Raw genomic sequence first — 26,121 nt, 5'->3', positions numbered from 1 at the left:
AGGTCTAACAGTGGGGTTTCGAGCGCAAAAACTGGTGAAGCACGATTCGAACATCAAATTTGTTGTTCAATATTTCTGCGAATACAATTCTAGACCAAGCTGAGAGTACAATTGTAGATATTCTTTGTGTTTTCGTGTTCTTCGAATAGAAAGTAGTGATTTTTTTACTTAGTTTAAGTTTCTATAATATTATTTATGTTCTAAATAAAATTTCCATTTGCAAATTTTATTCAGTCGTAATTTTTTAGGGAACCCTAAAAATTTGTCCAAAGGTATCTGTGATGTAAAATGTCTGGACATTTGATAGGGCAATAAGCGACGTCTGGGCGACATTTTTGGTGCAAATTAAGGGACAGGAGAGGAAAAACGAAGGGAATTTTGCACATTTATTTGCACATAAGTAAATATTTTTGTTGATTGTTTACTGGCCAAAAAATTTAACAGACCTATTTATAGACGAAGTATTTATATGAATTGATTTAATTATTAAAAACTTAATTGTATCTAATTGACTAATAAAAGACACAGATTAAATATAAATATTTATAACGATATAAGTAAAATTATAGAGAGCATGTTAGCCATGAAATGGACAAACAATATAAATACAGTATTCCTTTCCCACGTTTATATAAAAAACAAATCGACTAAAGCGATTCGCTAGCGAATAAAAACACAATAGCGCACGCGCAATGCGCTCAGTAATAAAATTATTAAACAAATCAAACTCATAACATAATAATGCGGCAGGAAAATTGTCGGGTGGGCTCGGAATAAAGAAATTATCCAACTTACTGGCCAGACGATTGCGTCCCTCGAACAAAGACGTAGCATTGAGAAACGAAAGAAAAAGAAAAAAATATGGCGGCTAACAAAATAAATAAAACAAGTGCAAGAACACGCGCGCCTGCGCCCCGCGTGACGTCTTCATGTAGGCTGTCTTTATCGCACACGGGATTGCTCCTTTTAAACACACAGGTGTGACAGGGACGGTATTAAGTAAACACTTCCTCTAAACGGGAAGAAAGTTTAAAAACAGTGCTGGATGTGAAACAAGTTTTACAGATTTCGCGCAGACGACCTCTTTTTGATTTTGATGTTTTATTTAGGGTCATTCTAAAAGTGTATGTTATTCGACATAATTGAACGTTGACAAGATGGCACAAAAAATTGTACGTTTTTAAGAATTCCGTTTAAATCTTTTTTTGTTAAGCAAGTTTATAATTACCGCGTAAATGGAAATGTATTTTGGTATGGTTTTTTTTTTTTAAACACTAATGCAATGTTTTTTTTTCACCGATTAGGAATGTAGATTATACAGAGAAAAACCGGCAAGAAACTCAGTTTACTATTTTCCAAAAAATATCTTACATTGGTAATTAAATATCCTGATAAATTTAATTTAATTAGGGGTCACGAAACAACTAGACAATCAAATACGAATTAAAAAAAAGTTGCAAAGAAGAAACCTTAACTAGCCAGCAACATGATAAATAATTATTTAATTGTATTTAATTAATATACAAATGTTATTTTATTTAGTCGGATAAGAGTGTCTATTGTGTATACATATGTTGTAGGTCAATCGTTTAACTGGGCCGATCGAGATATGTCTGGTCACATCACTAGTAGGGAAGAACGATTGCCGATTTGTCCAACTAGTTACTAAGCCACATCGAGATATAGCAGATATATATATGTGTTTAACATAGCAGAGCTATTAGCAAATTGATTAATATGTAAATTTAAAGTTAGCTTATCTGTTACTCCTACTGCGATTAAAATGGACTTGGTTCTCATGTTGTTTCCATTTACTGAACATGAATAAAAATAAAGTATTTTACCAACCGAAAACGCTAGTCTAATTTAATTTTATTGCAGAATCCGTCGGAACTTAAGGGTTTGTTTTACGACCAAAATTACAAGCTGTATAGTTGATAATAGTCTGTCAGCGGATAATTTACTTAATTACTATACAAATTACTGCTATAACTGTTTAAAATATAAAATAAACATTAATAGTTTATATGTACGTTATTACGTACAAATTACAATATTAAAGAAGGGAATTATGAAACGAAAACTAATTCTTAGTTTTGTTCAAAACAAGATAAGGGAACATGTTCTCAAATATTACTTTTTTAATATTATTTGACTTGGTGGTATGGCTTTGTGCAGGCTCGCCTGGATAAGTACCACCGCCTCTCACATATTCTACCGCCAAATATCAATAAATAGTATTGTTATGTTTCGATTTGAGGAGTGAGTTCGAGGAACATAGTTTTAAAGGTTTACATTCATTGGCTCAAGAATTCTAGGAGATACTCTGTTTTTTTGTGTTCATTAGAGTAGGTAAGCAAAATGGGATTATACTAATATTAAGCGGTAACACTGTAAGCGTAATAATTCAAACGAGGAATGGAGCAAAGAAGGGTAATCAGACAGGTTTGCCACAAAGCCCTACCACCAAGTTTGGTTTTTTTACAAGATAAAAGTAAGCATATATCCTCAACAATTCAAAAAAATAAAATATTCTTATTAATTTGATTTTGAACGATTATAAAATGTGTGTTATTTAAATATATTTTATATGTTTTTTTTTTATTAAAATATATTTAAACAAAAAATAATTATGTCCTTCAGCGTTACAAGAAACCACAGCCGATAACGAAATCAATTCCCAACAACAAATATTCCTTGTAAAAGCATCGAAAGCAAATTATAGCTTTAATATAGTTTCAAGCGGTTTTCGTACCTATTTATATTGGTAGACATGTCAGAGTCGCGTGTGGTCACCGTATCAGATGGTAGGGTGTCATCAATAACATGATGGTAGATAGTGACATTCGTCGCTTGTATGTTTCTTTACGGTGTATTGGTTGGATGACGAGACGACGGAAAGAGTTAATACAGATATTTATAAAATGAACTCCCTATATTTTTTTTTTCTACCAACTCGTGGGAATTTATAGAGCATAAAATTTGATTAATTAGAAACAGCCTGTATACATTCGAAATTGCTATTAATATAAGACCTTTTCCAATTTATTATGTCACGTCGAACTGTTATTTTAGGAAATATAACGACAGAGATTTTATTACTAACAACCTGTATATTGTTATACTTTTAATTAAATACCTACTAACTACTTACATACTATTATTATTAAGTCTTATCAAGCCTACTTTTACCTCTTATATACAAAAGGTAAAGAAGATATTAAAAATATGTCATAAATAAGTTTGTATCGCACTCCCTAACCTTAACCTAACCTCGTCTTAATTACATCATATATATTATATATATTTAAAAGTCAATAATTTTAAAAATAGCTTTACCAAAATTATCAAAACCGTGCCAATATATTCCCGCGTTGGTACCTTCGTTACAAATTTTACACAGATTAACGAAATATATAAATTTTCATGTGTTAACGTAAGAAGGTTTTATGTCTCCATAACATTCACGCCTCATTTAAATACGGACAAGTATACTCTCGTTTATAAAGATTCCCTTGACAAATAATACCGAAGCTTAATTCTCAGGTCCTTAACACGGGCAACGGTGATTTATGAAGGCTTTAAATGAAAAAAATATAAGCCTCCCATGTTGGTTGGGATTAGGTGTGGAGCACAAACAGCATTCTAAAAATCGTATTCGTTTAGTAAGGGCTAGGGTTGCTAAAAATATAATAATTATTTTTATTTTAAAATATATTATTTTTTTTGTAAATACAGATGACCCTGTTGGTAAAATCACGTGAATCTTCAAATGAATCTCGTGCACGTTTCGGATGAAAACCCATCCAATGTGTATTCACGTTAAAATAAACTCCATCTTGTCCACAAATATAAATGTGATCTTAGCCCAGAAGTGGGCCTTTTACAGTAACTTTATACATTGATTTATTAAATTAAATAAATTGAAATTATCGATATCGATACTATTTATAAAATCGATACTTATAAACCACCAACGTCCGAGTACCATCGACAAAAAAAATATTGATTCATCAACATACCTTTTACAATACATATGCCTGAATACAATTATAGCTTCGAGCGTTTTTAAAACAGTTACAGAAATTCCACTATACCGGGTGATTTATTTTTGGAATTTAGTTTATGAACTAGGCGAATTTTTAATTATTCTTAATTGCTTTCATTGCCAATGGCGCGTGTATAAATTATCACTGAGATAATTTCCTTTCAAAATCAAAGACTATCTCTTGTTATACATTGTATATATTGTATAAGTTTATTACATCTTGAAGATATATATTAAATTTTGATCAAATCGACCGGATTTTGGACTGATGGACGTTTAAAAAAAAAAAGTTACGTATATGATAATTTATATTTTGATGTTTACATTTATATTAATTTTAAGCAATTTATACGCAAAAAAATATACATAATAATACACAAAAAGGTGAAAGAATTATTTCGCTTATAAATCGATAAATTAAAAATGTTGTCGAAATATTAACTCGTACTTAAAAAAAACTCCAATAAAACAGTATTAATATTAAGCGCAATGCCAACTTTAAATTACCAGGATAATGACTCCATATAACAGGCACCAGACATCGACGTATATTTATCGATAAATGATTTAATTATTTAAATAAATCGCCGATGACCAAATATAAGCGTGACCTCACGAGAACATTTTACTAATGGCCAAACGTTTGGTCCCCCGTAGTGTGGACACGGCCGTTTTGACGTTTTATTTTTCATTACCGCGAACCGACAGCTCAATTAAAATAAATGAAACTAAATGTGAATCACCCTGTGGTGTGAATTCTCTCTTCCGAGAAGGCAGGCAGCGGGTGATCGGCTATTGTGAACGATAATTCATAGTCTTTCTATAGTTTTACTTGACGTTTCAAGTGTTTTTAAGTAAATATCTCCCGTTGAGATTTCAAAATGGCAAATGTCATACAACCGTTTCTTTTTTTTTTAAATATATCTAATATAGAGCTGCGGGCCACAGTAATAGTGTTAAATAAGCCAAAATATACGGAATATAGTAGGTATTATATCAATGAAGAAATGCTAAAGAAAACACCGATTTAGACGAAAGCGAAGCTCGATATTGCATCGACTGTTGTTGAATGCACACTGCAAAGGCATCTTACAAATTATTAATTAAAAAAAAAACTGTTCACATACAAAACTATTTATAAGGAATGGAACGCAACCAGCGTTTAATTATTGCTACGTGTAATAATTTCTTATTAAAAATTCATTATTTAATAAAGCGTTTCAGCACTGATGAAAACAACTTACTTTTATTTTTTTATTGTTAAAAATAACATAACTTTATCAAAATATGTAATTAAATTCTCTTTGGTTTTATATGTACTCCTATGCTGTCGTTGTACCTTTCAACCAAGAGTAATGTCATCGAAATGACATACCTATGTTCATGTTAACATTTCGGCTTAAACTCCGAAAGGTGTTGTATATATGTCGCAGCCAACTGGTCAAATTAGCCATTTAATTAACAGCCTAGTATTTTATTTAAATATATTTATTTTTCATTGTTATGGCTGTTTATTTCGTATTTTGCTGTGAGAGTTCAAATTTTATATATTTAGATTTTAAATCTTTTTATATTAATAAATTGCTTACTGGTAGGCGTTTTCCAGTTTATTCAACAGTTTTCTGTTTTGTAGATTACCTAATATATTTAATTTTGGCGTTATATATTGTTTTATTTCTTCCATTTATTCCTATCATTATATGATAATTAATAGGTAGGTAGGTATGTAGGTAAGGAGGTAGGTAGGTAGTTATATGATTAATTGATTGAGTAGATTTTCTTAAACTGTAATAATATAATCTATCGACATTTAGCACTGAATTAAAATTGATCTTATCTGAAAAGTCTTACTCAAACGGACTCGCACAAAGAACAAGTAAATTAATTTTAAATGAGATACCCGAAGCTAATATAAGTGATTAATCTTCAGTAACACATTATTTGCAATGATAAAACATTTTAATTATTCCAGACAGACGAACAGTAAACTACACGACATAGAAACTGATCAGGCAACATAAAGCAGCTCGAACAAGTTCTCTTACAACTCCATAACGTCTAGGCACAAAGCTAGACCGACGGTCTATAAGACTTTGACTTAGATAAGTAGGGTGTGTATACATTTTAATATTTAAAGACTTTCCTGTTTTTTTTTTTAAATAATACATTACATACATTAATAGCCTGTATATTTTCCACTGCCGGGCGAAGGCCTACTCTCCCTTTGAGGAGAAGGTTTTAAGAGCATATTCCACCACGCTGCTCCAATGCGGGTTGGTGGAACATACATATGGCAGAATTTCGTTGAAATTGCCTAATTTTTTAATTTTATAATTTTGCAGAATTTCGTTGAAATTAGGCACATGCAGGCTTCCTCGCAGTGTTTACCTTCACCACCGAGCGCGATATGAATTATAAACACAAATTAAGCACATGAAAATTCAGTGGTGCTTGCGTGGGTTTGAACCCGAAATCATCGGTTAACCAAGCGGTAATAGTTAGTATTGTTATACTCCGTTTTGAAGGGTGATTGATCCGGTATATCTGTAGGCACATGGGACATAACATCTTAGTACCCATCGTTAGTGGCGCAGTGACGACGTAAAGGATGGTTAAAATGTATTTGAGTAGTGGTTACTTACCAAAGAAAAAGAAGTCAATTCTTAAAGAATCGTACTGCACTACGTATACGATTTTACGAAAATTTGGTCACACTAACCAGCGTCTCAAACAAGAGGTCGTTCGGAATCGACGGTAAACAGTCGTTTCTCTGTTGAGAAGCAAAATTGACTTGTCAGTTTGTAATATAAATAGCAAGTTATTTGTTTATTTATTGTTCTGTTTTTTATAGCTAACTTAACACTGCAAGCAATATACTTAAACTCTTTGGTTCGAGGAAAGTTATGCAGTATCTGTCGAAGAGATAGTTCCCCTGGAAAGCGGGCGTCGCCGAAATAAAAACAAAAAAAAGTTATCCAAAAGATCGAATGCGTTCTAGACATTAATGGAATATTTTTTTTAATAATAAAAACGGTGACATATTTCGTGATTTTTTTTAACCGAATTATCAATTGACCTAAATGGTTACAAACAATTAAGATATACAAGAGGTTAAAGATCGTCCGCGTCTATTTAATAATCTATTTATTTGGTGTCTAAGTGTTAAATAATATTTCATAATCAGCAATCAATTAATAAAACCGATTTGATAGTTATTATTAAGCTAAGATGGTCCAATAAATATAGTAAGCGAATCTTAAGAAATATCCAACAAACGGATAATTAGAGTTATGTAACTTTATTGGATATGATTACGTAATTATTGATTTACTCTAGTGGAGGGACTTTGTGCAAGATCTAGGTAACATACCACGATAGATTGGATTGTCATTGTGTATTCTTATTATTGTTGTATTCGGATATTGGTAAAATAATTTATAATAATAATATAATCTCATATGGTAATTATTTAAAGTAAAGTAAATTTTGATACCATTACAATCAAGCAGCACTTTGTATTTCGTTAATAATTCACCTTAAAAGTGAAAACATTGTGAAATTTAAGAAGTTTTAACACTTGCAGCATACCCATAAAGTCACATGGGGTCAGCGTGGTGGAATTTTTTTATACTTTTGAACGCATTTTATATTTAAAGGAAACGCTTATTACAATCAATAAAGTAAATCTAGATACGCCTTTAAAGTAAAACAAAAGTCATACAAACAAACGAGATACCAGGCGCCATTTCTAAACTTAGTGGAGTAGTCATCAACTCAGACAATCAATCATTTGAACTTAGCGAACGCTAGGCGTCACTCAAGGCACTAATTTAGGTACTCAACTTTACCTATTACATATCAAAGACTTTATTCATTTGGCAGAGTCTTGTTCGACAACACTAATGGTCTGTAGAATGGGTTTAATTGGTCCATAAATTAGATAGAGCACTATTTGTATGGGCACAGCTTTTGCAATAAATATGATATGATAATAATGCCTCTACTAATATAATTAGGTTGATAATGTTTAGAACTTGTTAACGGTCTTCCTGGTACGTTTATAGATATTTACAAGTTATATATATATTTGCAACAATCGGTATGTTTTAAAGACCTAACAAAATCCAACATATCAATAGACATTCTGTGTTACGTTGATAAAAAAAAATCAAGTTCAGGTGCAGAATCTTAGGTATGTCTTCTTTTCTAATCTTTTAACTGAAGTTATTTGACAATTACATTAAAAATATACCAACTGCTGTTCCCGACTTCGTTCGATTGTAATAAGAATTTTATTTACATCCCGATCACAGCGAGACTTACCCGGTCGAATTAAGTTAATCCAGGGACCACAAAAACGATTCAAAATCCGCCAAATCGCTCAAGAGAAGTTCAGTAACATATCCAGTGATATACAGACGTACAAAAGATTTATATATAAAGATAGTTATTACCGTCAGTTACACTTCTTACCATCAAACTTTACAACAGAAAACCTACAAATGAAAATTGCCCATAAAAATAACGTTGCTTGTATAAAAGAACTACTAAAAATAATAGATTTATTGCCCCGAATAGACACGTGTCGAAATTATTTTTTTATGTATATAGTTCGAAATATGTTTACGACTTTGTCAGTTACGGTTAACGATTTCAATTTTTTTTATGGCTCAAGTTTTCATCACACCTATCACTTGAATGAGATATTTGATATATCTTTTACTAGCTGAATGATAGGCTGGCAGATGCATCAACTGTTTCTGTTTAAGACCTATGCAATCTCATTCGAGTACTTACCACAGTTCAATACTATTTTTTCTTATGTCTTATAATAGGATCTTTGATAATATCATTCAAAATAAATATATGCAATTTTACCATCACAAATCTATGACTGAAAAAAGAACGTGTCTGTGATGTTTAAAATAAAACGTCTAATAAACGTCTTGAATGAAGTTCGGGAGCTTTTTAATCCATATGAAGCGAAAATAAACAAACGTATATTGTAAACAATGACTACACGCCCGTGATGAGCGGAGCGTGTGAAGTTTTATTGTTTATATATTAATAAGTAATAAAATGCAGTACTTTATGTAAAACCAAGTACAATTAATAATTTAAGTATCAATATTTTTTATATAATCTATACCGATTATTAATCTTATTTTTTTGCTATTGTAAGTTTTAATATTAAATATGGAAACGACCATGGGTACGAAGATATTATGTCTCTTGTGTTTGTAGTTACACTGGCTCACTCATCCTTTAAAATGGATCACAATACTAATTATTGCTGTGTGGCGGTACTGCCAAGGGAACATTTATTTTTATTGCATAAATAAAAACCACTGCTAAACCAATATACATAAAACTTATACTAAAAGATGCAGCGCTTTTCAGGCGCTTCGCAGTTTCACTGGCTTTAAATCTAGACTATAGACGAGAAGAGTTTATATATTAAATTTTGATCTTCCTGATGATTTTTCCCATTTAATTTCACTTGTAAAATACTTTTAAACTTTATCAAAATTAATTAATGTTTAATCAAACTATAAACTACACTTTTTGCTATAAAACATATTAATTAAAATTTTCAACCATAAAAAATTTAAACATAAATATATCCCATCTCCGAAAACACAATGTCCTGCGCGCACGCACATATTGCTCTCGCGCGTTGACGTGAGTCTGTTTACAAATAAATCATCTGGCATTATATGATTGCGCCTGCGCCTCGGTCCGGTGTACGCTTCCGGTGGGGTCATCGGACTCGGCACGTGAATTATGACGTTAGATGCTAAGATTCAAGCCTTTAGCTTTATACTAAAGCCTACCTGAGATGAAAATTACTATGTTTAAGTCGTAGTTAAAACGCTAGAAGGCATCTGGGTTAAACCTATATAATTATAAGGGTTAGTTAGTTGGAAACTAAACATTATAATCAGAATTAGCTCAAGTTTTTGATATAAAAATATACAGATACAGAATTAGCTCTCATATTTTTGTATTTAACAATTCATATTGTACAGAAAACATACATTTAATTTCAAATAATAGTTTTAGAAGTATTAGAAAATATAGCATAGACCTAATACGCTTACAAATAAAGGAGCAAACTTCTTGAGCTTATAATGTTGAGTTTCGACCATTAAGATCTATATGTAGGTATAACTCTATAAAATGTCTATTCCTTTTTGGATTATTTATCTGTCAATCAAATTATAAAGAATATTCAAATCAATTATATTTTAAATCATTGTTTTTCGATTTACTAAACAATATGTAATTGAAATCCTAAACAAACCCTCACACATCCAGAACATAGTCAAGAGTAAATTATAAGATGTCTCTGTGCTTCAAGTAATTATAGGTAAAGTAATCAATTTAAATGCAACAGGGTATCACGTCTGACCCCCGATATCTTGTAATATTACAAATATTTTAGTGAAGAGTATTACAAAGAGTTCATTATTAATATTAATAAGGGGAAACGGTTCATAATATTATTGAAGAAGTAATTTTAAACGTCGAATTTAAAACAAACGACGTTATAATTTAAAAGAAAACCAATAATCATGCTGTTTCTGTCGTCGTTTCGTTTCGAGCTGAAGGTTACTTTGAACGAACCGGAAATTTAAAATTTTCGCCACCAATAAATAAGTGTAATGATTATATTTGAGTATACGTTTGCGCGAAGGAGTAAGAAGAAATTATATTACATGAAACTTTATCAAATCCGGAAGTATGTTTGACTGTTTGTTGCAATAACGACTTAAGTAAAGAAATTTGCAATAGTTATCTTGTGCCCTCGATATGGAGGATAAATTTAATTCTTTATTTGCTATAAATTGGTGGAACAACTATTTGCCAATAATATTCTACCTACTTTTTAAAATGCGAATAAACGATATTTATATAAAAATATATCGTTAGTAGTCCTTATCATACTTCAGAGACAGAAGTCGCGAGCGATGACTTGTATTTCATAAACGTCAAAATTCTGCTAACTTATTCTTATTACAAGCCTTTAGTAAATATAATTTTTTTAAAACATTACAATCAGTAAAAGTAATGCCAAGTTCTAAAAAACAATCCCAAAAATATAAATTTAGAACACGGTAATTCGAAAATTAAAACTTCGAAACATTACAATCATGTAACTCTTCGTTAATACAATTACAGTCAAAAACTAAAGCAAAGTTCTGAGACGTCAATTTTCAAAATTTAAATTTGGAACATTATCGAAAATTAAAACTTCGAAACATAATAATCATGATAGTATTCGCCGTTAACAGGCATGACATAAGCGAATGCTACATTACATTCGTCTTCGCTTAGATTCGATGAAAAGTGCATTCACCGCACATTAGTAATGTCCATCCATATTGATAGTTTCGCCCTTGTCCTGTCAACGTAGATATTAACCTCTCTTGTCCTCTGTACGCAAATGCTGTTTTAGATTGCGTTTACGACTTTCTGTATAGATGTCGTCATTCTATAGATATGAGCTACTGAGTAATAGTTTGAACTTGCCTTTTTTTAGCTTTGTAATAGTTTAATCAATCAAGCATATTGTTTAGATAGTTCAGATGTGTTTTAATTGATTATTCCTTTTTTTTATACGTATATGTAAATTTTTTTTGTCGCTTAGTGGTACCACCCACTCATCAAGTATTCGGAACTACTTAGATCCCAAGATTGGTGGCACATCGGCGAGGGATGGATTAGATGATCGGCAATGTCTAAAGGCGATGGTAGCCACTAATTCTGACTCAGTTGCCAGTTAGCCTACCTATAAATATAAAACCTCCAAGGTAACAGAAATATTCATTGCATAGATTCTTCACATTACATTAGTTTATGATTTAATAATACGATTTTGTTTATTAGTCATAAGGAAATGACCACATACCAGAGGCTGCGCGTCCGTGTCGAAGAAACAATAAAAGACTCTACCTAATTAGGTGCACGTAAACAAACAAGCCAAGTTCCCCGGCTTTAAATTTCTTCAATTTTTATTTAGGTGTTAGACACGGGCACTGTGTTTAATAAAAAAATATATATATTTATATGTATAGACGTTATAAAACTCCAAATGAGTCGTAAAAACACCCGGTTGCTGCGCTAGGGTATTTTTTATTGAGATGCTGGGTTAACGACCGCGAGTCAGCCCTTGGCGGGGTTTTGACCTTTAATTGTAACAAATGAAGGGTAAACGCGAGTACCTTCCGAATTTCCTAAGAGTATCTTCTCTTCTCAACTAAATGATTGATATTTTTCGTTTAACAAGAATTTGACGTTTATGATTGTCACGTCAATGGTCTACATTGAAATTTCAAAGCGCTAATTATATAGTAATATTATACTCTTAAATCTTCTCCAAATAGCGCCGTATCTTCTGGTATAAGTTTGATGTATAATGGTTTAGTAGATTTTACAGTTAGGTAATACAAAGTCTCAACATTTTATATTATAAATATACAAATAATTGTGTAAAACAAAAACATATGCATCCGTTTCTTTTTTATATCATTTAAATTGTCGTTTTTATGACGATATAATTTTTTTTATCATTTAAGTAATGTGCAGGTAGGAACATAAAATCACAATAACATTTCAATAAAGGCTTTGTTTTAAAAGTACATACTTTGTCAAATGGCAAACCTTTTCCGGTAAATAAAACATGTTCTATTCGTATACGTCTTAAAGTTCTGTGCATCCGTAAAAAAACGGAATCCTAATTACTATTAAGCTGATGTCTCGGTCTAATTTATATAATTTAAAATTTAGTAATCATACATAGTAAAAGTACTGTAGATGACCAAAATAAAAAAAAAATATATATATATATTCAATAGTTTTTTAATTATTTCTATGAGAACGTATTAAACAAAAATTAGTTTCAAGTAATTTCATTATACTGTGACGTGTTCTATTAAATAAATTAAATAAAAAAAAGTGTTAATAATATATTTATTTTTATATATAAAAACAAATCATACTGATATAGCAATGTGTGTTTAAAACGTCTTTGGTGTTAAATGTTGTCTTTATAAACATGTTAGCAGGTGCCATGTTTCCGAACGGTCGCTTTGATAGCGTATTGTGTTACCGAGTTAGTTTTACATTTCTACACGCTGGGATTTATTCCAATATTACAGTCATACATGTTTACTCAAAGACAGGAGAGGATGTTATCGTGTATTTAAAAAAGGAATGATTTAAAAATTCATACATTCAAAGATAGAAATTAATTTATAATAGATCACACTTTTATACGTCACAAGGACTCACTAAACATATCTATTCTAATATTATGAATGCGAAAGGAACTCTGTTACGCTGTCACAGCCAAACCACTGGTACGAACTAAGCAAGCTTAAACCCCACACAATCTTAAATTTTCCGTCGCTTACTACAAATCATTTGAGTTGCGATAATATTTATTATATGAATGATCAAATAATTCTAAAGCTATAGCAACACTCAAAGATCCCACATTTTAGTACCTTTTAACTGATTAATCAAAAATCAAAGACCTATTTACAATATAAAGTAACTAAAAGTATTAACAAATTTGTTTTTTGTTAGTGTAGATAAAACGTCCCTAATTTCTAGGTAAACAAAATTATGGCTTAATTTAATACGAACGACAATCTTTTCTTGACGCACGAATTGTTCAAGCGAAATAAAAAAAAAACGACTAACACGCACAATAATAAACACGAATTCGCAACAAAATTATGGCAGCATTAGGGTTGAATTCAATCTGAGTACAATTTTGTACCTAATAATCTCGAACGCCGAATAAAAATCAAGAAGCGAGGTGTATCATGCAACGTTGCGTGCGCCGTGTGGACAGTAGCTAAACAATTGCAAGATTCTGGTCCATTATTCCTGTTCTCATTATAAAGGTGCGTGTTAAGTTCCAGATCGATTTAATGGCTTCAACATGCTATTTATTAGGATATTTATCAATTTCTAATAACTTTGACAAACACATTGGAAACGTCGATGCCCAGTTAAACGTGGATCGAAGGTTTAAATCTGGCCGTTCATCGTGCTCAATGGTGGAGGAAAACATCGTATGCAACTTGTATATTTCGGTGATAATGCCGACGGATATTCATCTCCTATTAGATACATCCATTGTCAGTTGGATAGAATGCGTTCTGAAATGCGTGCTTTTTAACAGGAGATAAGGCCTTAGAACCCTTGTAGTGAAGATAATTAACAGCTTTTTTACCTTTTCTATAAAAAGCTATAAAAGAACTAGAACGCATAAATTCTGTTCTGTTTTTGTTTATTGAGGTAACAGATAGGCGCATGAGTCACTCTAGCAAGGAGTACATGTTCCTCATACTGTCTCCCTTGGTGGCATCTAAGATATTATGGTTTAGTGCCTGTTTCCCTGGCCTCAACTGACATATAGGAGCACAGCACTATAAAGTATGATTTTTAGCAGTAGAATAGCTTATAAATGAAACGAACCCGCAACGTCCTGCCACCGATAAATAAATGCCACTCAAGAAAAAAAATTAAACCAACAATAAAAACTTAATCATCATTAAAATTTGACTCTTGTTAAACTATACGTAGTTTAGCTACTGCAATTTGAAATACTGAAAAAAGTACTTGTATTTATTTTTCATTTTAACCAATTTAATGGGATCCAGTATTGATTCAGAACAATGACGTATAAAACGAAACAATTAATGCAGTAATGGTTCCTTGCTTTACGAACAAACAGACGTACCATTAAGGCGTTGCTGGAAAAAAGGGGTTTTTTGTTATGTATTTGGTCACTTTTTTTATTTGGTTCATGAAACTGCTTATAGTTTTTTAAGTAGTTTATTTAAAGTTAATAGATGAAGAAATAAATAACCTGATAGTGAATCACCGATGAACGAATTATTTAAAAACGAAAGATATACTGCTGTTGACGATGCTGTTCATTTTGCAAATGGAATACGAACATTCAAAATACCAGTCAAATGTTATATTACCTCCGATAGTCAATTTCTACTTCTATTTCAACACCACTGTAGCCTGATACTATAAAGTATTACTAATATATAAATAACCAGAGCTCAAGAAGAGATTATCAGAATCCCATATTAATACCAAGCTTGAAAGCGGATTTATTTAAAGGTTTAAGTTATGAAACAAGAAAATCCATTCCTCAAATAAATTACATAATATGTTAGAAGAGTGTTAGCGCATCATTCTTGATCTACACAAACAAAATGTATGTCGTGTCTGAATATCGAATTTTGGTGTACAGATTTATTGTCTAATACTATCAAAAATATATATAAATTTTATTCAGTCTTTCAGCCAAGTCCACACTATTTAATGTTCCAAAAAATTATATTTTAGTTTAATTATTTATTAAAAATAATATAATTTGAATTGATGATTAAATTGATTACAAATCCATATTATGAAACACAAACTAACATATCCAAAGAGATATACAAACATAGTATCAAATGTCAAAACATTGCAATTTGTTTAAATTTCAAAAATCGAATACGTCAAAGTTGTAATTGAAAACAAACGTTGTCGCAAACCCTGCACTTATGGAACGTAATGTGTAACAAAAATAATATATAATCTGTACTATATTTAGCTAAAGTGGGAGGTCAATGATGCATAGCGATGATTTAAAGGTGATTAGCCCAAATATTATTTACGTCTGCCGACCAGTTGAGTTTAAAAAAAACTATTTCATATTGGCAATCGAAATAACAAAAGAGTTTTTTTTTTAATTTCAATAGTTTGTACACAGGCAATAGTAATAAGGAACGATTTATTGAACTCAGCTGTGCTTTCATATATTTCTTTATAAACTTTTCTTATATTTGATAATATATATTTTGGTTTGATTGTCTTAGAAAAATAGTTTTATTGATAAAAATTGGACCGAACATAAAAAAATACACATATGAATCTTCACCTGATACTAAATGTGGTTTAAATTTTGCAAATAATTTATCAATAAATGTAACCGATGGAGTTGAAATTTTCCCCACTCCTTGTTGATGGTGGTGACTCTAGAATCTATACTATATTATAATAAATTATATTTATTTTAGAACCTACAAGGATAAAATAAAAGCTGTGTCTTTAGAAAAGTTTTTTAACTAGGATCGTTGACGAAAGTTGGTGAAACATTAATATAAAATACTAAATATCAAACTAAATTCAGTTGCCAGTTTAGAAAAAGCGATAATAATATTTAACGAAAAAGAAATACATCAAGGAAGTAATGACAAAAAAGACCGTACCATTAAGTTCATGTCGATACCATTAAATATCCAGGATGGGATATTTCAAGCAACATAAAGACCAATAAAGTTACAATGTACCAAGCAATCTGCACTCTAACTCATAGCTCTCCGGCACATCTATTTATAAACGGTTATGACAATAGTCCACTGTAACAGGATGCAGCGAATGACCAATTTATGACCGGAACCAGTTTATGGGACGATTGACCGATTGGAAGTTTTTTTAAGGGATGAGGGTCAGGAACATGTTATAAACAATTCAGGAAATGGAGCAATTTAGAGAACCAAGTTATGATCGTAGACTATTAACGTCGCCAAGTTTTTTAAATCGGTTCTTACTGTGTCGATGCAAACGCTTCGGAAATTTTATGCATAAAGTCTGTCAATTAAGATGAATGTATATTTTCAGGGTAGCATTTTTGCACAACCGGTAAGTAATTAATTTTTTGACATTTATGTTTACTTCTTTTCTCATGACAAGCAGACGTGCCTTCAAGACAAACATATAAATCACTCAAGAGCGAACGTGCTAAGTTCAGTTCGAACAGTTTTTGCATTTCTGAGAATAATAATTGGACAGACGACCAATGGGAACTGCAGTAAACTGAGTCTATTCATGTAACAGGAACTTTAGGAGTTGTGCGCACAACAACCAACAAAAGGGACCAACGATGGACTTAAAATAACGACTGGGTACTAAATCTTTATTTAAAAAAAATTGAATTAGTTTCAGAATTTTAACTAAAACTCGCGATCGGGAATCTTTGTAATAAAATTTGTTTCTTTATTTTCTGAATCCTATCTATCAAAATTTTAAACTGTAGTAGCTTCAGCATGTTATGTTTCTTTAAAAATCCATTCATGTTGATGGTAATATTCATATTTAAAAGTACATCACTAAATGATGTCATAAACAATAATTATTACCTATGAAAAAAGCTATACCATCCGCTTTGGATGTTCCTATATAGGTAAAATGGTATTAAAAAGACTATAAAGCCACTTATATGAACTTCCATCTAACACATGTCTCCACAATGGTTTCCATGGCACAATGCACCATTCTCTCGCCCGCATCCCGATCTCATTGTACACGCTGTCTTCACAAATCATTTTGGAAAATATAAAATAGAACGCTAAAACAAAAGCATTATCATATTGTTCGACGTGTGTGGCAGTTTATTATGTAACATGTGTCAGAAATTAGATGCTTCATCGTTATCAGAAACATCTAGGGAGGGGAGTAATATTAATACCTTTTTTCGCAATCATTTATTAATTCCATGAATATATCAAAAAGTCGTTTATAACATTTTTATTATAAATTACAAATAAGCGAATTTGTCCATTTTAGTTGTTGAGTTAATAATTTATTAATCTAAAAGGGGAAACCACAAATCAATTGCCTTCAAGCACGCTTCAACGTAAATAGTATGTCCTCAATCAATGCACAGAAGTTGACAAGTGAAAAAGATCATTGATGCGATACTGAAGAGGCTTTAAGTATTAACAGGCGACGAGGTACAAAATGTCGAGAGATGTCGATCCATCAGTTCAAAGGTTTCCAGTTAATGAATTAAACGACAGCCGACTCGCAACACCTCTTTTGTGGACAAAATTGACTTTGACGAAGCAAACGGAGCCAAAATAACTAATCGTGTCCAACCCATTGTGCGTGATAAAATTAGAACGCTTGGAAATAAACACGTGGTGGCAATTATCGCAGCAGCGGGTTAAATGAGGCACCGTGGAGTCGTTAATGGGTACACTCGCTCTCGCTTCCGGCGTTGGAATTCTTTCCAAACGAAAGAGACAGTGGACTTCAGAGAATACCAATAACCATTTATCATTGGTATGATCAATATACTATATTATATATCACTTAACGTTATAATTAAAGTATAGCAAAACTAGTTAGCTAAACAGTGGATTTTGAAAGAAATAAATTAAGTTACGCCTTATACTTTTCGACTTGATTGATTCAGAATGCCTTTGGTTCTAGACTAGCAATTTGTTTTACGAACGAAGAGTCAATTGATTTTCGAACCGATAATAATAAAAGTCGACATTATTGGAAGGACATAGAAACTTTGACGTCACATCAATCAGTTTCGCTAAAGTGCTTAGGAAATTTGAAAGTTTTATTTCTTAAAGTATTTGCAAGTTAGAGGCATCTAAAGCAGCGGCGACATTAATCATCTCAGCCGGCCGAACGAACTTCGGTCTCTCCATACGTCATATATCCTTTGAGTGAAGCGAGTAACTCATTTGTTGAAAATCACCGGCCTGCTTTTATTAATGTCCGCCCTAATATTGTAAACGTCTCAATCCCTTTGATGGCTTCCTGTTCATCATTTCTTAGTGGCTCATTGATTTGTGGGTCCTTTTTTAGTCCGCTATTATGTCCGGTTAGACGAGATTAATATTGTCAAACTGATTGCACATGTCCGTTGTTGCAATATAAAAATATTCATGTGAGCAAAACAAGTGTACAAACTTTATCGTCTTGCATTATTCTTAATTTAAATGTAAGATCAAGAAACCAATAAAGAAATATATATTTTTTAATCATGTATCGTATCAGCTGGTTAATTGAAAAGGTAGAAAATAAATTCAAAGTTAATCGTCATTAAACACTAAGGATAAATGAATGTGCATTCAAAACGTACTCAGTGGTTGAATATAATTGGTACATGAAAAGGTAGCTGCAGTTATGCAATGAAATAAGCCCGTGGCATGCAAAGGGACAAATGCTTAATGAACCACTCTATTTTATAGACTAGTCCTATAAACGAACTTGGCGTTTTGGAACGAGCCTAGTGCACGAAACGGTCGTAATACTAAAGGACACTTGACTCGCTGGCGTATATAATCAAATTATGCATATAGATGGATTCATTCGATACGAGAATACTTAGCCAATTTGATAATATTACCGAGAAATTATGACAAGAGCGAGGCACTTAAATTATTGTTAATGTATCGCAGATAATACTCGAATGGTATTTCAAATTAAAAAGTAATGTTGAGGTTAAGGAATGCTTTTATGCGGATATAATTTTTTATAACATTAAACTGTCAAAATTCAATGACAAAGGTATTATCATAAAACTTAGTACTTAAGTTAGTACTTTTATATTGGCAGGTGCTCAACAGGAATAGCTGCCACCTGAAAAACATATGGTTATAATTGTAAAAAAACTTACTGTGCGTGGTGATGATAATGCGTTGCGTGATGCATGGCTGTAGCTGGACCACCAGGAGGCGTTGAAGCGTGGAAAGCTGCAAAAGCCGAGGGAAACTGTAGTGGTAGGAAACCACCGCTGCCTGCAGTCCCAGGACCCCCAACCGACTCCCGATCAGGCATTATTTAAAGTCCTAGAAATATTTCATCACCTAGTCCCACTACACTTAACACTTTTTCAGTTTTATTATAAACATAACTAATAAGTTCAATCACAATTTTAAAAGCACCGATTAAATCTTTCGTCAAGTTAACTCGAATCTTAGTGACTCCATTTTCTTTTTCATAATCATTATATTGTCACAATGGTTTTTTTTGTACATTATTGATTATATAATTTTCTTGTTGGCTTCTCATTCTTCTGTTTTTATCTGAAACAAAGAGATGATTAAAAATTAATTGTTTTCCTTTTAAAATCGGTTGCGGTTTTAAATTACAGTTTAGTATGTTGTATGTTTGTTGTTAAATAAAAAGGTAAATACGTGCGATGTTTGCATGACCTGTTCTTGTTTGAATTGTCTCTATTATGTCTTTACTGACTGGATAATAACTATCGTCAATATCCTCAATATTTACTATTTTACTAGTTATACTACTAAATTTGAGTTCATTTTTATTATGTATTTCCGTTGTATTTGACTATATTGATATCATTTTAAACTTCACATCATTATCGATAACACCTGTCTTGGTATGGGCATGTTAAGCGGAGGAATGAGGACTATGTTGTGAGCAAGGTTTTAAGAATGGATGTGGATGGATATAAAGGTAGGGGACGACCAAAGAAACGATGGGTGGATTGTGTGAAAAACGATATGGTTAGAAAGAATGTTACTTGTGAGGACGTCCGACAGAGAAGTATGGAAGAAGAATACACTCTGCGCCGACCCCAAGTAAAATTGGGATAAGGACAGGAGGATGATGATGATAGCGATATCGATAACACCTTGACCTCAAGTCATTTTATTGTAAAAAAATATTTAAACATACGAAAATATTCCGCGTTAATTACCAGCTCATATACTCTCATTCCAATTTTCATCGTACTCGAAACAAAATTGTTAACATCGGAATGAGTGTTAATTACTGTTAAATCTTAACAAGTCTTCGGAATGGCAAAACATCATGTTACTAATTTATCGAGTCGACTGGATCGCCATTATCACATACGGAAAAGTTGATTCGAATTTTGAGCGATATTTCTTTTTTAACACATTTTTGGAAACAATTATATAAATTAAAACACGTCGTATATAAAACCTCTTTCGTTTGCGTTAAATGAAATCAAATTTTCTTTTGACATACATCAAAAACATCTAGATTCTATAGGAGTATCATTTAGAGAAAGTAATTCATATATCATTCCTTAAAACAATTGAAAAAGTTTAATTTGTATTAAATTTCCTTTGAATGCCATATATGGCAGAATTATGAAATCATATCAAGATTACCAAGTAGCCCCGATCTGTAGATGGAGAACATTTAAATTCGACGGGTTTTTGTCGAGACGAGTCCGTTTTTAACTCTTAACTTATACAACCATTTTAAGAAGAGCTATCACAGAAAAATTCCAGGCGTAATTAATGAAGATGTGATTGTTTCAAACTTACTTCGTACATTGTCCTCTTAATAAGGCGTAGTCTATAGACCCGTAAAAAAATCATCGAAAATGTCGATAATCGATATAATGTCGATGAAAAAGATTTACGATGTTTTCGAATGTGGAATTGGCACGCTTCGAGTTTCGATTTTTATCGTTCATTCAAAAAACGAATTCAATGGTTTCATTTATTATTACAAGCCGAAAGCTCAGTAAAGATTACTTTAAACCCGGTAGAAAGCCAGGTAAGCAACAACGAGTTATTCATGTGTTTAGTTTGTGTTTACATTTCACCTCGTGCTCGGCAGTTCAGGAAAAATATTCCGTGGATAGCTGGTTTTGTCGGGAGAAATTCTGTCGCACGTAAATAATCTCAAATCCATACAGAAGAATGCTCAGCCCAGCAATGGGTCATTTAAGACTGTTGGGTTTTTTATATTTAATCAGCACATGTTAAGAGATTTGAGATCTCGTTACATCTTGCACAAGTTAAAGAGGAATTTCGAAATTCACTTTTCATATAAATGATAAAGATCGTAACTCGAGAAACAAGAAAACATTACATTTATAGTCACTTGCTTAATTTACATAAAATCCTGCATTGCATTATTTGTCTGCTTAGCGAAACTTTTCTTAAGTAGAATTCAATGCATATAAACAAACGATTATACAAATTCAATTCAAATATAAAATAAATATTAAAAATTAAAACATGATATCGATATAAGGGTACACCACTACCCTCTAAAATGAGTTCCGTAAAGCGCTGGCGCATGCCGACTCTCTCAATACGGCCCTTAATTACGATTTAATTGTTTTTTAGTCGACGAATTGTTTTGTACCTTCCGAGAAGCCCTTTAGATCTTATGGTGTTACGAGATGAGGTTCAGTTATTCCAGATTTTTGGTTACCATTGATTTTTTATAAGCATAAGTTCGATAAACTTAATAAAATTTAACTGTACATATAATTTTTAAATATTTAATTTATTTAGGTTAAACATTTTAAAATGTCGAGATGTTTTTTAAACGGCCATCGTTATTATAATTGCAAGTTGAAATTAAGCAGTTACGTAATTTCGACGGTTTGTAAGATGGTCGATCAATCAATGAATTGATTTAACTTGTCAGTATTTTTTTTCTGGCTTTATGGTCTAGCTGCAGATCACGATCTTGTGAATAATCATTGATATTAGGACTTTTAGATAGCAGGCCGAAGTTTTGTTGGAAAAGTTAACACCCTTTCTGTGAGACAACGTACAGCCGTTGGTATGACGCTTGAAATATTTCCAGTCCTTCCAGAGAGTCATTTCAGAAAGATTTGATATTTTAATTAGATTTATATACATATATAGTTTATTTCTAATGATCGGTGTAGTCTATTCATTAGGAAAATAAAGATTATTTATAGTTTAGATAATCGTTTTTAATGTTAATTTAGTGGTTAAGTAACACCAATAAATATCCCATGGATAGGTTAAAGGCCGTGAGGAAAAGTTTTAGAGTTTATTCCACCACGCCGCTCCAATGCAAACCGCATAAATGTACACATGTGGTAGAGTGTCATCCGACACGCTATCCTCAAGCTATTTTCCTTCAGCCGAGCACGAAATGAATTATTTAAATTAATTATAAAAACTTAGTGGTGCTCAGCCGGGTTTGAAACCGCAATATGCCGTTAATTTTATGAATAGAACTTGTGCCAGTACAATAAACTGATTAAATATAATGTCATGTTTGATCTCTCTCTTAATAAATTGTTAAATAGCTGTGACTGATTTTGCTATTTCATTCAAATAAGCTTCAGAATGAAGCGTTTTTGAATCGTCAATATATAAACACTACTACCGTTTCGGAAAGCAGCCCCCAGCGAGAAGAAACGGCAAGAAACTCGCATACTATGCCACCTTTGTCTGGGTCTCTCGTACATTGCTTGTCAGAGCGTACGCTGTTTCGTGTTCTGTTCTCGAATTTGCTCAAAAATCTTGTAATATCTCCCTCTCTTTTTCTCTTTATGTCTCTCTTTTATTAAATTTGTTTCAATTTTTATGCATGTTCTTCACTTTAATATTTGTTTTAATATAATATAGGAAACTATTGTGGTGGCACCGTCACTAGTTAAAAAAATAACTGTTATTTAAATCAGTGTAATAATACCGTTTGTGTATATATTAAATAAATAAGATTTACCCTAACCACCAGAACACATCAGCAACCTCCACAGAATAATCAACAAATTATCTATTAAAATAAATGAAATATATTTCACAACAGCAAGCTTAAAAGTGCACCTTAATTGATATTCAATAACAAATCACTGTCAATTATGCGTATAACTATAACCAAAGTTAGTGATAATCAGCCATTAGTGTCCTGGGTCACGGAACCATTCTCTAACACGACTTATATGTCAGGTGGACAATAGTGGCACTAGTACTCTTATCATTAGATATGGCCTCCAGTCGCAGTGCTGTGATCTGAACACGAATCGTCTTATTAAAGACGTATGTCTGTGTTTTAATTTATTCGCCAGACACGTGTCGGTTTGGCGAATGATTTTTATGTACTCGAATCATTGTGATCCGATAGGTAATTTGAAATGATGGGATTGATTTATTTTTAATATTATTATTTAATTCAAATATTCATTTGATTGAAATTATGTTCGATTTTCAAATTTATTATTAATGAGATTTTTAAAATATAAATATTCTCTGACGTATTTTTAAAAAACAGTTTAAAAACTTAATAATTATGAAGATGAGTAAAATTTTAGTATTACATTATTTTATTAACGACCAAATTAACAATTAAAAAGTAGCTAGTTATGTTTATATAAGCATTTATTTACTTAATATATAGATCTAATTAATTTCTCAATTTAGTTCAAAGACCGGTGCTGTCACCTGGGTTTAACGTTGTTACAAGCGGAGATTACAGATTTAAATCCAGCTAAACACAACTAAGTAAAGATACCTATAATAAACATACAAGTAATGATATTATACGTTTATTTATAATGATAAAAAACAAAACTGCAAAAGCATTTTCTGTTAGAATATAATATATGAATGTCAACCAATGGGATCTCATTGGAATGTCCCATCAGCAGAAGTGGGTTAACCGGCCTTACCATAACTAACCCAACACCTGACAAACCAATAGGCAATAACCCGGATAGTTTGAATAAATCATGTGGGGCACTTGAGACCGCGGCTAATCCTTTCAACTTGACTTAACATTCGCGGTAGTGAGCGTGTGGACATCCATAAATTACAATGAGTTTCAACGCTGCTTGCTTCGAATATGGCCCTTGATCCAAAAGAGGCGCATACGTGCGCGTCCGGCTGTTTTAAGTATGCTATGTAGTGGAAAGATATCAGTTAAGCTATTAAAACATACCAAGTTTTTTTTATGTTAAGTGGTCGCCCTCGCCATCGCCCATAGACATTAGCGCTATTAGAAAGATAAAACATCCCTTACTTTGCCAATACGCCACCAACCTTAGGAACTAAGATGTTATGTCCCTTGTGCCTGTAGTTACACTTGCTCATTCACCCTTCAAACCGGAACACAACAATACCAAGTATTGCTGTTTGGCGGCAGAATATCTAATGAGTGGGTGGTACCTACCCAGACGGGTTTGCACAAATCCCTACTACCAAGAAAAGTTATTGTAATCCTTTTCATTATTCACATATCACACCGAGAAGAGTACCTACTGAGTTTGTTGCCTGTTATTCTCGGTAGAATCTACTTTCCGAACCGGTAGCTTTACATTTAATTCAACACTAAGTTGACGATTCAAAAGTGCTTTTACGAACCTACTTGAATAAAGAATTATTTGATTTTAATTCGAATTATGTAATTTATCAAATGTAATTAACATTTGATAAATTATCGAAATCTCGACGTACATACACAGAGATCGATATACTGATTGTTTTTTGTGTATGATGTACTGATAAGTTTTGTGCTGTGATGTCCGGGGTACGACCAACAGAACAACTGTTTTAGTCATCAATAGGCGAACTCTCAAATAGACCACTTGATGGTAAGGTGGTCACAATGGTCAAAAATTTCATCTCTAATCCTTCTGCTATTAAAATAGGCTAGAGATTAACTAGTCTGCTATTTTATAGTTTATTATATCTTCATATGGTAAACAATACTTAGAAATGTTTGTACGATTTGTCAGGCTAGTGAGTCTATTCACCGTTTGGCGTTCCGGAGTTTTTATGTTACACCAGTTAGTTTACGCATGCCGTTTTGTTAGAGAGCACATTTATTAATATTAATAAGTTAACTAATTTCACGATCGACTTGAATCCTTCGATACAATAATCGATTCGATTCGATTGATGCTGATGAAGTCATCACTATGGCGTTTCTTTAACACCAAAACTTTGTATTAATTATGTCTGTAATTTATAATTGCATAATTAGACCCAAAAATTTAACACGACTTAATGCACTTTAGTTAACTTTTGCGTTTTTAAACTTAACTAATTTACTTGTAGTTTATAATCGTATAGAATTCCATTGTGGTTTTAAAATCGAAACGAATTAACAGACAAATGAGAACACAGATTAATGTTATCGTATACCTATATATGTACGTACTCGGTTCCTCACAGCTATATCACCCCCATATAGCAAAGCATACAACCCCAGATTCTAAGCAATTTCAAAAATTTCGCATATACCGTCAAAAAATGTAAGTCTCATGGGAGCAGTGTGATGAGTACCAACCAACAAACCTCGGGTAACCCATCAAAAAATACTTTACCGCAACATAGTGGAATAAGCTTCTAGAACCTTCTAGAATCCTCATATCATCACCATCTTTTTTTCCCGTGTTCAATTATCATTAAGATTCATAGTAGCGTACTTTATCAATTCCCATTAAAACAAATAAAAGTTTTTTTTTATTATTT

General features: G+C 32.1%; 1 protein-coding gene across 2 annotated transcripts in view; it reads right to left on the bottom strand.

The window, feature by feature from the left end:
• The window catches only part of LOC125073719 (transcriptional activator cubitus interruptus), a 95,859-nt gene that overhangs the window by 27,768 nt on the left and 41,970 nt on the right, over nucleotides 1–26,121 (bottom strand). For both annotated transcript variants that reach the window (XM_047684706.1, XM_047684707.1), the window contains exon 3: nucleotides 19,548–19,956. In XM_047684706.1, the coding sequence (XP_047540662.1) occupies nucleotides 19,548–19,708 (161 nt within the window). In that variant the 5' untranslated portion in view covers nucleotides 19,709–19,956. The remainder of the gene's footprint in view (nucleotides 1–19,547; nucleotides 19,957–26,121) is intronic.

Source organism: Vanessa atalanta, chromosome 25, assembly GCF_905147765.1.
Source record: "Vanessa atalanta chromosome 25, ilVanAtal1.2, whole genome shotgun sequence".
Lineage (NCBI taxonomy): Eukaryota > Metazoa > Arthropoda > Insecta > Lepidoptera > Nymphalidae > Vanessa > Vanessa atalanta.
This window is presented reverse-complemented; position numbering and strand designations above follow the sequence as displayed.